This window comes from Pseudonaja textilis, chromosome 1, assembly GCF_049901715.1.
Source record: "Pseudonaja textilis isolate UNSWEBS1 chromosome 1, rPseTex1.2, whole genome shotgun sequence".
Taxonomy (NCBI): Eukaryota; Metazoa; Chordata; class Lepidosauria; order Squamata; family Elapidae; genus Pseudonaja; species Pseudonaja textilis.
In genome coordinates this window covers 164,958,412-164,971,624 of record NC_141990.1, presented here as the reverse complement: position 1 = coordinate 164,971,624, position 13,213 = coordinate 164,958,412, and the positions used below count along the sequence as shown (strand labels likewise).

General features: G+C 40.3%; 1 protein-coding gene across 25 annotated transcripts in view; it reads left to right on the top strand.

Moving 5' to 3' along the window:
- MAP2 (microtubule associated protein 2) overlaps positions 1-12,411 on the top strand; it is a 254,639-nt gene extending 242,228 nt beyond the window's left edge. For all 25 annotated transcript variants that reach the window (XM_087919629.1, XM_087919627.1, XM_087919625.1 and 22 more), the window contains 3 exons: positions 803-884; positions 6,092-6,204; positions 7,781-12,411. In XM_087919629.1, coding sequence (XP_087775755.1) covers positions 803-884; positions 6,092-6,204; positions 7,781-7,996 — 411 coding nt within the window. In that variant the 3' untranslated portion in view covers positions 7,997-12,411. The remainder of the gene's footprint in view (positions 1-802; positions 885-6,091; positions 6,205-7,780) is intronic.
- Positions 12,412-13,213: the final 802 nt, after the last annotated feature.

Here is a 13,213-nt window from a genome sequence, read left to right as displayed (position 1 = left end):
TACAAGTCTTGAGTTCTGAAGAAATAATGATGTCAACAGAAAATCACTATTGCTTGATAAAAATGTCAGGTGTATTGTTACTGATTCAAAGGTAAGAGAAATGGATTGATCACCCATTGGTCCTAATCTTACCAGATGGCATTCATAGCCACTGAACAATACATATTAACTCGTTATAAGATGATTTCACTTCACAGTAGGAGACGCATGACTCCTACATAGGGCTATCTTAGGAATTATTTATCCAATTGTATGGTTTTACCCTTTCAACAAACTTATTCCAAGCAATCTAGTAAACACCTCTTAAATATTTTGACATTTTTGACATGTCAAAATTATAAGACAATATTTCCAATAATATTTCTCAGAAGCTAAGGAAGTTTATGAAATAACCTAGGAAGAGAAAATTGTCCTGAACAGAAAGTTGGGCAATGAAAATAAAACATCCTTAATTATGTAAGGAAAATAGAAGCTTTAAAAGACACACTTCAACACACAGCACTGAGGTAAATCTTACCTTCATCTTTAAAAATAATCTCACTTTCCTGATTAATAACCTTACTTATTAATGAAAGAGATTTTTAAATGATTCCACTAATTTACTCTGCCAATGGGATGTTTGCTGTATTAACCTGGATATCATTCCTTTCTTTTTCCCATTATTACTTTCATGTATTGTGCATTTTTCAAACTAGATACTTACCTTTTCTATTTTTGTCTTCTTCCTACATATATAAAATGCATATTTTTCTGTATCTATAGCTCTCTATAAACATACATATATTTTGTATATTTTAAACAGGTGCAAATTGTAACCAAGAAGATAGACTTGAGTCATGTGACTTCTAAATGTGGTTCCCTGAAGAATATCCGTCATAGGCCAGGTAATGCTAAGATTTTCCAGAGGGGAAATGGAATTCTGTAAACTCCAGCATTTTGATAAACTTTTACAGTTTCATTTCTAGGCACTCTGATTTCAAAATCATGTCTGGATTATGGGGGGAAACTGCATCCTCCATTTCCCTAATATCTGGTCTGTTGCCATTGCTACATGGCAGGGTAGAAGGAAGAAGAGAAGGAGGTCTCTAGCAAAGCCTATCTATTACCACAGCCACATAAATAAGGTGGGAAGAAGATGAACAGCACAAGGGAAACTCATAACAAAAAGCCTCGAGGGAGTAGATTGGTCATAACTACTTCTCAGTGCATTCTCTGAGGAATTTATGATTGTGAAACTTTTAAACTGTTTCCTGAATTATGTCCTGCATTACATCATTGAATACATGGAACTAAATTAGAGAAAGGTTGACTACTGGTAATTGGTCAAATGTGTGCTGAGAAAATCATATAAACAATATACCAGGATATTCACAAGTTGTTGTTTTTTTAAGGAACTTTCCCCTTTCTAGTAAAACCAGATAATTGCAGATAAATCATTGGAATCAAATTTACCAATCCTTTTAAAATAGATAAATCAACATAAAGTAATTGGTTCTACATCTTCTAACATTAAAAACATACATATTGCATATATTTAGCATTGCAGTGATTTAAACTGTAAATTATCTATCTACCTACCTACCTACCTACCTACCTACCTACTGTGTTTCTCACAAAATAAGGCCAGGCCTTTTTTTTTTTGACCCCCCCCCCCCAAAATGGCTAGGCCATCTTTTCGGGGGTGACTTAATTCCCCTCCTTGCATCCTTGGGTGGGCGGGCAGCGACAGCTTGGATGTTGACCTCAGCGTTGGTGGGGCACTTCGTATCGGGAGACCTTCCTCCACCGTTGCTTTCCCTTCTTCCCATGCTGCCGTGGCGTTTAGAGCAACGCCACAGTGTTTGGCACAGCCATGTGCGGCCAGCCAGGGCTCCTCCCTGCAACGGGAGCCTGGCGAAGACACTCGGCTTCAGGCACTCCTGTCGCCGCCTTCCCTTTGCCTTTGAAGGTAAAGCCAATTATTTTAAAAACGCCGCCCTACTACAACAAAGCCTCCCCTGCCCGAGAGGGCAGCCCAACCCCACGTGGGGAGGTTATTCTCCTGGGGCCGCAGCGCAGGATCGGCCCACCTCAGAAGAAGCACCCAGCCACCATCCCTGCCTGGCTCCGGGCAGAGCGTGAAGAGCTGCGCCCAGCACAGCTGACAGGTGGGCCCTCCTTCCCGGCAGCAGCGCTCTCTCCAAGGCAGTGAGCGCCTCCCTACCGGATCCTCTGCTCATCCCGCCAGACCACACCAGAGCCGTGCAGGCTGGGCAGAGCCAGGAAAGCGAGCCACAGGTGCGTGCCTGCCTGCCAAGCAAAAGAACCGGGCCGACCTGAGCTTGGCTTCCTTCCCAAGTCCCTCCAACGCGAACCCGAAGGGGCCACCGGGAGAGGCTGCCCGAGGCAGTGATAGTGCCCACCCGTCCGCAGACAGGGAGGCGAGGTAATGGCAGCCCTGCTTCCCTGGCCGGCGGAGAGAGCCCGAAGCCACCCATCCTTTCCAACCCTCGCCCAGCCCGTCCCCGTCCCCATGCATTTCCAAATGCGCCAGCAGCTCCAAACGTTGCAGCGGAACAGGTATCAGGCAGAGGCGCTGACTCGGAGGGGCTCAGCTCGTCGCCTTGCCTCCCTGTCCATGGATGAGTGGGCGCTATAACTGCCTCAGGTGGCCTCTCCCGGTGGCCCGTTCGGGTTCACGCTGGAGGGACTTGGCCCAGCTCTTTTGCTTGGCAGGTGGGCTCACACCCGCGGCTTGCCTTCCCGGCTCTGCCCAGCCCACACGGCTCTGGTGTGGCCCTGGCGGGATGAGCGGAGGGTCCAGCGGGGAGGTGCTCACTGCCTTGGCGAGAGCTCCGCTGCTGGACAGGAGGGCCTGCCTGTCAGCTGCGGCTGGGCACCCCAGGTGAAGCTCTTCACGCTCTGCTTCCCTGGCCGGCGGAGAGAGCCCGAAGCCACCCATCCTTTCCAACCCTCGCCCAGCCCGTCCCCGTCCCCATGCATTTCCAAATGCGCCAGCAGCTCCAAACGTTGCAGCGGAACAGGTATCAGGCAGAGGATGGTGGCTGGGTACTTCTCCTGGCGTGGGCCGATCCTGCGCTGCAGACCCGGGAGATTCGCCTCCCCACATGGGGTTGGGCTGCCCTCTCGGGCAGGGGAGGCTTTGTCGTACCGGTAGTAGGGCATCATTTTTAAAAGAATTGGCTTTGCCTTCAAAGGGGAAGGGAAGGCGGCGACAGGAGTGCCTGAAGCCGAGTGTCTCCGCCGGGCTCCCGTTGCAGGGAGGAGCCCTGGCTGGCCGCACATGGCTGCGCCAAACACTGTGGCGTTGCTCTAAATGCTGCGGCAGCATGGGAAGAAGGGAAAGCAACAGTGGAGGAAGGTCTCCTGATACAAAGTGCCCCACCAATGCCAAAGTCAATGCAGGCAGCACCATATCCGGGTATGCAACAAAACTACTTCCTAACGGCAAGCCCCCCCCCCGCCATTCCCCCCATTTCGCATGTTTAATATAGGCCTTAATTTTGGGGGAGGGGCTTAATTTGATTTTATGCCGATAAAACAAGCTGGACCTTCCTATTGGTGGAGGCCGTGTTGTTGGAGAAACACGGTATCTATCTATCTATCTATCTATCTATCTATCTATCAATCAACGAATCATCTTATTTATATCATGGGGCACTTGTAAGTAGTCTTAATGGCTTAGTTAAAGTTAAATAGTTAATAGTTAAAAATATAGTACACAGAGACCCCAAACCAATACCTGGCATTAACACCTCAATGCTCTCCTGAAATACTCCATCTTCAGCTATTTCTGGAGGACAGTTAAAGTTGGACATAACTGAATCTATTTAGTATTTTAGTATTTATTTAATTTGTCAATCGCTTACAAGATACAGGTATAAGAATAAATATAGTTTTGAATACATGAGATAGATACTTATAAGAAAAATAAAAATAGGACAGGGACGGTAGGCACGACTGGTGCGCTTATGCACGCCCCCTACAGGCCTCTTAGGAAGAGGGTGAGGTCAATAGTAGACAGTCTAAGGTTAAATCTCATGTAGGTAGTGTTCCGGAGGTGGGGGGGGATGCCTCTAGGCTCCTATCTATCCTCCCCAAAATGGAAGACAGTCAGCCACTTCTCTTGGCATAATTCAAGTGGCTGTGAACGGGAGAGAAGTGGCCCTGCACATCACCTGGCACCAAACTGTAAAGGCCTTTATATGTTAAAGCTGGCACTTTATACGGAGTTGGGAAGCTAAGAGGAATATGGGAAACATCCAAGGTTACAGACTGGTAACCAAAACAAAGAGTTGTTTGAACAGAGACATAAATATATACACGCAGTCTATTCAGAATCATCATTTCCCAACAAGTTACTGGGACCACATCAGAACTGGAGATGTTGATACACCACCCTGTTTAGTTTTCTAGTGTTAGTGGTGAATGACTGCCCAACTCTAGCAACTTGCATATATACATTCTTCTTGGAATGACTGAGAACACATCTAAGTTAAATAGTATGGGGTACATATACACACACACACACCCCTTACTATTTAACTTAGATGTTTTCTCAGTCATTCCAAGAAAAATAGAGCTGATGTCTTTCCCAAAGTGATTAAGGGTAGAGTTAAAGGCACTCCCCCACACCCCCCTGAAGTAAATAGATTACTATGTAAAGGTGGTTGAACCAAGGTAAGAAACCAGTGATTCAGAGTATTCAGGGACATTAACGGAACTCCTGTTTGAAATTGCTTTTAAAGCAGCCACACTTTTTCCGAGAACCACAAAGGCAACTTTTTGTGTTAAAAACTGATGTAGTGCATAGCCTAACATCACCATTCTTTCATCTTGGCAGAGAACCTCTTTGAAACCTGGAATTATTGAAGACCAATAAAGAAACTGCATAATTTTATTTTCACAGTACAGAAAAATCATTTATTAGTGCAGCAGTTTGTTTACACAAACTCATTAATCTCTTGTATTTTAATGATAAAATTTAGATTATGATCGAAGTATAAAACTAACTGTATAGTTTACATGAGAATTTTGCTTTCTTAATTTCAGGGGTGGGGGTGGGGAATCTGTTTCTCCTGAAAGTTACATTAGTTGCATTGCTAGCATTGTGTATAAAAAAACTTGCAGGAAGAATATCTTTCATAGCAGTAAAATACTAAAATATTCAAAGAAAAATTATTTTAAAAATGGCTATACTTCAGTTCTTTTAAAAGGAAGGACAGATGTTTGTCATGAGTGTTTCCCACTATTTTTTTCTGGGTGCTTTCCAAACAATGTTTAAATGGAACTAAGCATATGTTATCCAAAATCATTCCGAGCAAAGATCTTTCACTGGTGTCCTGGCCATCTGGGAGGTAATTGGCCAATTCACTGTTCCTGCTTTTTGTTAACAGAGAACAGCCTAGTCCAGAGGTTTCCAACCATGGCAACTTTAAGACTTGTGGACTTCAACTCCCAGAATTCCTCAGCCAGCTGTGCTTAAAGTTGCTAAGGTTGGAGACCCCTGGACTAGTCCAATCAGGATCATAGCAACCTAGTGTGGTTGCAAGGTGTACTCCAAAAATACCCAGAAGCTGTAGAGGCAGTGCTGCAGAAGCACTTCAGTTTTATGGTGGTTGAAGTTAAATGACATGCTGAAGTATGGCAAAGGTCACATAGTCTTAACCAAGCCATTGCTATAATACGTAGGTAAGGTTTTCCTTATTAGCCACAATGAAACTCATGGCCTGGGATTAGAGTGCAGTAAATCAAACTACCAACTGATTTAGTATGTTATACAAATCTGTGAAAATTCACCAATTCCTATATATCTCAGATTCCATTTTCATGGCAGATATATCTCATTTTAGTTAATAATAGCCCTATTTTCCAGTCATAAGGCCCACTGCTATAAAACTTTTGTCTACAATTATGTGGAGTGTGTGTATATATTTATTTCTCTTTTGTCATGTTCTCATCATATACTAAATGATTTTTTTCTGTTTGACGTGCATAATAATCAGTAACACAGTAGGTTTAAATACTATTTAAATCCTAGATCCAGAACTGTGCTCTTTTAAAGTATTTTTCCTTCCCCCATAACTTATAGGAGGGGGTCGAGTGAAAATTGAAAGTGTGAAACTGGATTTTAAAGAAAAGGCCCAAGCCAAGGTTGGGTCACTTGATAATGCTCACCATGTGCCTGGAGGAGGTAATATCAAGGTAAGACATCAAGGGTTATAGACTTGACAGCTTGTCAATATATTAATTTAATGGATTATCTATTCTTTTATTTAATATTTTGGAGTTATTTAATATTCTGGAGTTCTTCAGAGTCCTACAGGTAAAAATGACAATGATTTACACAGAGATAGAGATTGCTACTACCTCATAGTGTCCCCCATGAGGCTTGAGTTAATGCTTAGCTCTTCCTTCAGAGGAGACTTGCAAGAGCAGGGAGATTCCCAAGGGTGAAAATCCCATCTTTATGCCATATCCAAGCTCCAGAAATTTCCTGCTTCCTCTCTGAAGTCAAGACTTTACACTGTTACCACTGGTTTATGTACAAAAACTTTCAGACTTTATCTTCATTGCATGTTTGATTTTGTTTCTGTCAACTGTCCCAATTGGCATATTCAAAAAAAGAAACTCCCAGCTCTTTAGGGTAACCAAGAGTAGCTTTATTGAAAAATCCATCTAGGCACAGCAGAAGCAAAGTCAGTTCTGGGATTTTTCCTGTGAAAACCTACATAGCTAACTCCCCTTTTCCGTTATGGCCCACCCACAGTTCATAGTTCACCAATAGAATTCAATTCTTTTGCTTTGGGAAAAGCTGTCTGCTTTGGCCAAAACATTCTTAATTACTTGGCCTTGTTAGATAACGTCTTTCTGGCAACAGACAGTTCACTTGTATTCCACAGCCTCTCTCCACCCTTAGGAATTCATACCCTCCCCTCACCCCATCACTGTTTGACAAAGCTGTGAGCAAAAGCAATAGGTACAGGTAACCATGGAGTCGAGCCAGGTTTGACAGTTCGTTTTTTGTTCCTGAAATCATTACAATTCTTTTTTGAATATTCCTAATTTTTTTAAAAAAATCATATGTTAAATACAGAATTTTAACAGAAATTGATTTACTTGTCTCTCTTAAATCTCCCCGGATGTGGAGGGGAACATTTTTACTTATTTATTTTTTATGTTCATATGAACCTCATTGCTTTTTTGATCTCTACAAAGCTGAACTATATGGTTCTCATTAACTACATTGTATTTGCTGGACTAGCTGGAGTATTTGTTTTATGATTTAAACAAAAAAAGTTAAAATATTATTTAAATCAACGTTTCAATATTTTAAAAAGGAGTATACAGAATGCCCAAAGAATACAAATTATCTTTTAAAAAAGTATTTTAGCCCAGGGAATCTGTCAGGAATGAATCTGTCGTTCAATTAATTTGGAAAGTCCTGATCAACAAAACTAAACTTATACCGCAACATTTCCCACTAGATACTTAGACATATCTTCATTTTCATTTAAATTTATTTAAAGAGAAATATGAAATGACTGTGGACAGTTCTGCAGTGGGAGATTTCTGGTGATGAAATTAGGACATCTTCATAAAGAGACTGGGCAAAGGACACAATTATAATCTGCTTTTAAAAGTTTGACCAGGAAAGATTGCCACCCAAGAAAATATTGAGAAAATTTTTCCAAGGAAAATAAAGTGAAATTGGTCTCAGGGGAGCTTCACACCTCTATAGTTCCTGCATTTTATTTTTGTACCTTTCTTCCTTGCACAGATTGACAGCCAGAAACTCAATTTCCGAGAGCATGCAAGGGCCCGTGTGGACCATGGCGCTGAAATCATCACCCAATCTCCTGGCCGATCAAGTGTGGCTTCCCCTCGGAGGCTCAGCAACGTGTCCTCTTCCGGCAGTATCAACCTGCTTGAATCTCCTCAACTTGCCACCCTGGCTGAAGATGTTACTGCAGCCCTCGCTAAACAGGGCTTATGAATTTGCTTTGTTAGCAGTGTTTGAAGTTACAATATTTAGGCATGATTTCTTGCCAGGAATGGGCTCTGAGCAGGTGTTAACATTCATTCTTTACTATGTCTAAATTTAAGTCACATCCCAAGACTGTAGTAATCATAAAATAAAAACTGGGGGAAAGATCCATATAGATGCAGAAACTGGCCTGATTTCCAATTACAGCAGGAAGATTTTGGCTTTTCTATGGGTACAATTGCAGTATATTACATTGGACAATTATTGTTGCTCTGCTCTGTCTTGCATGGAGTATGTACTGTAATAACAATGCATTTTGACCTTCCATGTGCCTGAAGGCCATCCACTACTTTTTGAAGAGCCTTGTTCAATCCCTTAAGTTGCTTATTTGACCGGTTTGTTGATGGATGGAATTAAGAAGCATCTCCACTTGTAATTTATCAGCAGGTTAATTTAAACAGGAGAGTCTGTGGACCATGCAGAAGGGCAAATATACCGATGTCAACACTTCAGAAAGGGTGGGGTTATTTTATATACATGGGTAGAAGAAAGAGGTAATTAAGTTATTAATGTTGTGGAAGTTGGATGATTATGTCAGTGTATAGCTGATTACAATAAATTATTTAACTAATAATTAAGTAAGTAGCGGGGGAAAATCATGAGCTGTACTGGGGAAGCAACATTTTTTTTCTTTTTTAAAACAGTTACCGAAATTAAGCTATGGAGTTATGTCAGATTAGAATATTAGTTAAGCATCTAGGTTTGTGTCTTCACTACTGGTTTCATGTCCTCTCCCATCTGTTTGATATAGTTATATATATGTATATGTGTGTATATATATATATATATATATATATATATATATATATATATATATATATATCCATTTGTAATACCCCCTCATACTTGAATATTCTAATCCTTTATTCACAGTATCTGTGTCTCTTGCACCCTTTGGTGTTGCAATTTTAGGTCTGTAAAAGTAGATGTTAGCAGGGATTTTATTTCCCTATTAAACCTTTTACAAATACAAAAAAAAAAAGATTGTTTAGCATGAAACTGCTTTCTGTAACATCTCAAAATGTAACCCTGTTTTAGTGCCAGATGCGAGTCTCTTCTGTGATACTAGAAAACGTCTTCTTTCTTTCTACCTATCTTTGTTTTCTTTGCCATTACTAATTTTATGTCTTACTTATCTTTCTTCCTGTTTTCCTGCCTTCCTGCCATCCCTCTCTCTCCAAAACTCTAGTTTTGAATTCAATATTTTAAAAATATCATTTAGAATAATGATTTTTCCTATGTTAAAAAACACTGAAGTACAAGTGATATTTTTAAATTATTCATTTTTTCTTTTGCTAAAGTTGAAATTCCAAGAAACAACAAGGAGTCTTCTCAGAAGTTATTCTATTTCTACAAATTTCATCTTTGCATTGATGTACTTGGACACCTCAGTAGAACAAGGCTCTGGAGAGTTGCATTCATTACATATATTGATTCCTGATATGTAAGCTCCCTAGGTAGGATAACCAAGATGATGGACTAATAATCTTCAGAAACAATATAAAAAGTATATGACAGTGTTTCTAATAAGAGAAAAGGCACTTAACTTGGAGTGTATAGGATTTCCACCATTACTACATGGAAATTAAAAAGATACGCAAGATGGTCTGGTAATGTGATGCATAAGTGGACCACTGTCTACTCATGTAATATATGCTAGTTTTGACTATGTGATAATTGTTCCCTATTTTACCCTGCAGTTTTATGGCATTTTCCTTAAAATCACCTATATTACATTTGCATGTTCTCAAGCTGACCTGTATGTAAATGGTTCATTTAGGATGGCTTTGTGTGTTGGAAGCTGTTGGACAAGGGCTACCTCTTAAACATTTTAATTTACCTAGTGTGTCTCAAGAATGATGCTTCAATTATTTTCAAAGAAAAACAACAATGCAAACAAACAAGAGGCTCATATCATCATAATAGCTAACAAATTTATCACTGCATACAATCTCATAAGATGCATGGAGCTGGCTCTCATTAGATGAATTTATTAGGTGCACAAATGTGATTCTGTGCACTTCTCTGGAATTGTTTTGTAATAGCTATAGGATTAAATTGGATCCTAATTTTAAAATAGAGCCTTTAATGTCAAGCTGTTATTTGTAAATGAATGGAAACAAGTATACCTGTATACTTGTTCAGATAATATGAGGATAGACTAATACATAAATAGCCTGGTAGGTTATATCTTAGAAGCTGCCTCATGTTAAGATCCTACTGCTTATAATGCAGTCATGTAGGCTTTTTCTTTTAAATTTAGCCTGCAGTCAAGAGGACTGTTTTGGTCTGTGATTGCAATGATATTTGGAATAACTCTACGAAGTTTAAACACAATATTGATTACAGATACAAGAATACCCCTGCTGGATCAGAACAAGAGAGCCAATCTTGCTGTGGGCTCTATGCCGCTGCTTTAAAAAAAAGTCAAAAGTCAAAAACAGCAGTATTTTTAATGAAATGTTGTCACTTGGACGCTGTGCTGTGGTTCTTGCAGAAGTCTCTGAGTTTTTATGTCTTTTTTCAATCTTAGAGAAAAGAGGATCCAAGGCTTAACTGAGCCTGAGGTGGACAATGCTAAGTGTCAGCCAGTCAGAACAGTGTTTAATCTGTGACTATTTTGTAATCTGCTTTTTTGAGATATAAACACATTCTAGATGATAAAGTTGCTTACCAAGCATACGTGTCCAAAGTCGTTAATTCCATGTTACAGTTTTATCTTATCTTGAAGCTAAGTCCTTGTAATCATATTTGTCTTTCCATAGAAAGAATAGCAGAAGTTGATGAACTTATACAAGTTGGAGAGCCAAAAGGGGACCATGCTATAATATAAGAAATGCATGTACTATGTTACAGGACTCTAGATTTTTACTGAGGACAATGGCGGGCATTGCCTAGTTAGTAATCCCATTGAAACTTTAACTGCCAACCATAGGCTTGATTTAAAAACTAATGACACAATGTAAGCTCTTTAAGGGACATGGTCACACAAAACATTGGATCATCTCTGCAGAAATTCTTTGTTTGCACCCTATTAAAAATAATTAAAAGTTGTTAAGGCATGACACAATAACTTTGACTAGTAAGCTCTGTGGTCAAGTATAATAATCTATTTACCAATTCACAGCAAATTTGAGGGAAAAGTCTATAACCAAAACAATGTATTAAAGCTAACCCATAACAAGGCAGGATCCCCTCTCTCTTCTGCCTACAATACTGTAATGTTGTATGAACCTAGTTACGGAGGCAGTGATATGCTGCAGCTGGAGTACCAGTTTGCCAGAATTGATCATTAAATTTTCTGGAATTTTGCAAGCCAGATAAGAGGAGAGTAGCACTGCAATGCCTAATACACTGATCAACTGTTTGGTAGCAGCTAACAAAGCCAGTTGTCACACATTGATGAGCTTCTCACTACATAAAGGGTACAGAAAAGGGTACGGAAGCTGTTCCTATCAACTCTGGCCCAAGCCAGCAGTAACCATGCTTACTGTATGGTACATGTGTAAATGTGTGTGTGTGTGTGTATCTGTGCACACGCACACCCTACATGATGTACATTTATAATTACAACTTCCCCTTCTTTCTGGCTATTTGCAAATGAATCTCTTTGCCAAGAGAATATGCAAGAAGGATCAATATGTATTGTCACAACAGACATACTAGGGGTTTTTCTATTTTACTAGGCACTAAAATTGCTTCCAAATATATTAAGAGTGAAATAGTAAACGAAATTATCAGATAAATGCAGGCTTGGGATTTATGATGGACATCTGAATGCAACACAACACATACTGAATACAGTATTGCTGCTCCCTAGAATGGGGAAAATGGGAGTTGCTGGGCCTCAAGAAGACTACTGTGCAAAGTTGGCTGGTCATCAACAGCTTTTTTTTTATCTAAACAATTCTTGAAATGGTTACTGGGAAAAAAATAACGAATTGCTTCTATATTTTTGTGGGGAGAAACCCCAGGAAATCAGCATCAGCACAATTTAGAGGAGACTGTATTGATCACTACTAATAAAATAATCAAGCAAAGTTCCTTATATAAAAACTATTATTTTGCATATCTGGTAAGGACAAACCTAGCAATCACTTCAACTTTAGCAAAGAAAAATACAAAATAATTTTCAGAGTGCTGGGATTTTTCCTTTCTCTCTCTTTCTCTTTTAAGATATAGTGTAAGCTGTGAGAAAGCCTGTGGAATTCTTTTGTTTCTGGCAATTCTAGAGCCTGTTATCATAAAAGAGGCATTTCTTGAATGACTGGTGGTAGGTAGTTCATGTTTTTCAATCCAACTTGCAGTTGTATTTGTTGCTGTATAGTGATTGTTTTGCAAAATAAAATCGCTTGTCATCAACTTGCTTGCATTCCAAGTTTCTGTTTCTCCATTATGTCAGAGTTTTCAGCAATCCAACCAGCACACAAATAATAAATTCAGCAGGATTCATTTATAGAAGAAACCTCTTTTTATACAATAATACACTGCTCAAAAAAATAAAGGGAACACTTAAACAACACAATGTAACTCCAAGTCAATCACACTTCTGTGAAATGAAACTGTCCACTTAGGTAGTAACACTGATTGACAATCAATTTCACATGCTGTTGTGCAAATGGAATAGACAACAGGTGGAAAGCATAGGCAGCTAGCAAGACATCCCCAATAAAGGAGTGGTTCTGCAGGTGGTGACCACAGACCACTTCTCAGTTCCTATGCTTTCTGGCTGATGGTTTGGTCACTTTTGATTGCTGGTGATGCTTTCACTCTAGTGGTAGCATGAGACAAAGTCTACAACCCACACAAGTGGCTCAGGTAGTGCAGCTCATCCAGGATGGCACATCAATGTGAGCTGTGGCAAGAAGGTTTGCTGTGTCTGTCAGTGTAGCGTCCAGAGCATGGAGGCGCTACCAGGAGACAGGCCAGTATATCAGGATATGTGGAGGAGGCCGTAGGAGGGCAACAACCCAGCATCAGGACCGCTATCCCCGCCTTTGTGCAAGGAGGGACAGGAGGAGCACTGCCAGAGCCCTGCAAAATGACCTCCAGTGGGCCACAAATGTGCATGTGGCTGCTCAAACTGTCAGAAACAGACTCCATGAGGGTGGTATGAGGGCCTGATGTCCACAGGTGGGGGTTGTGCTTAGAGCTCAACACCATGCA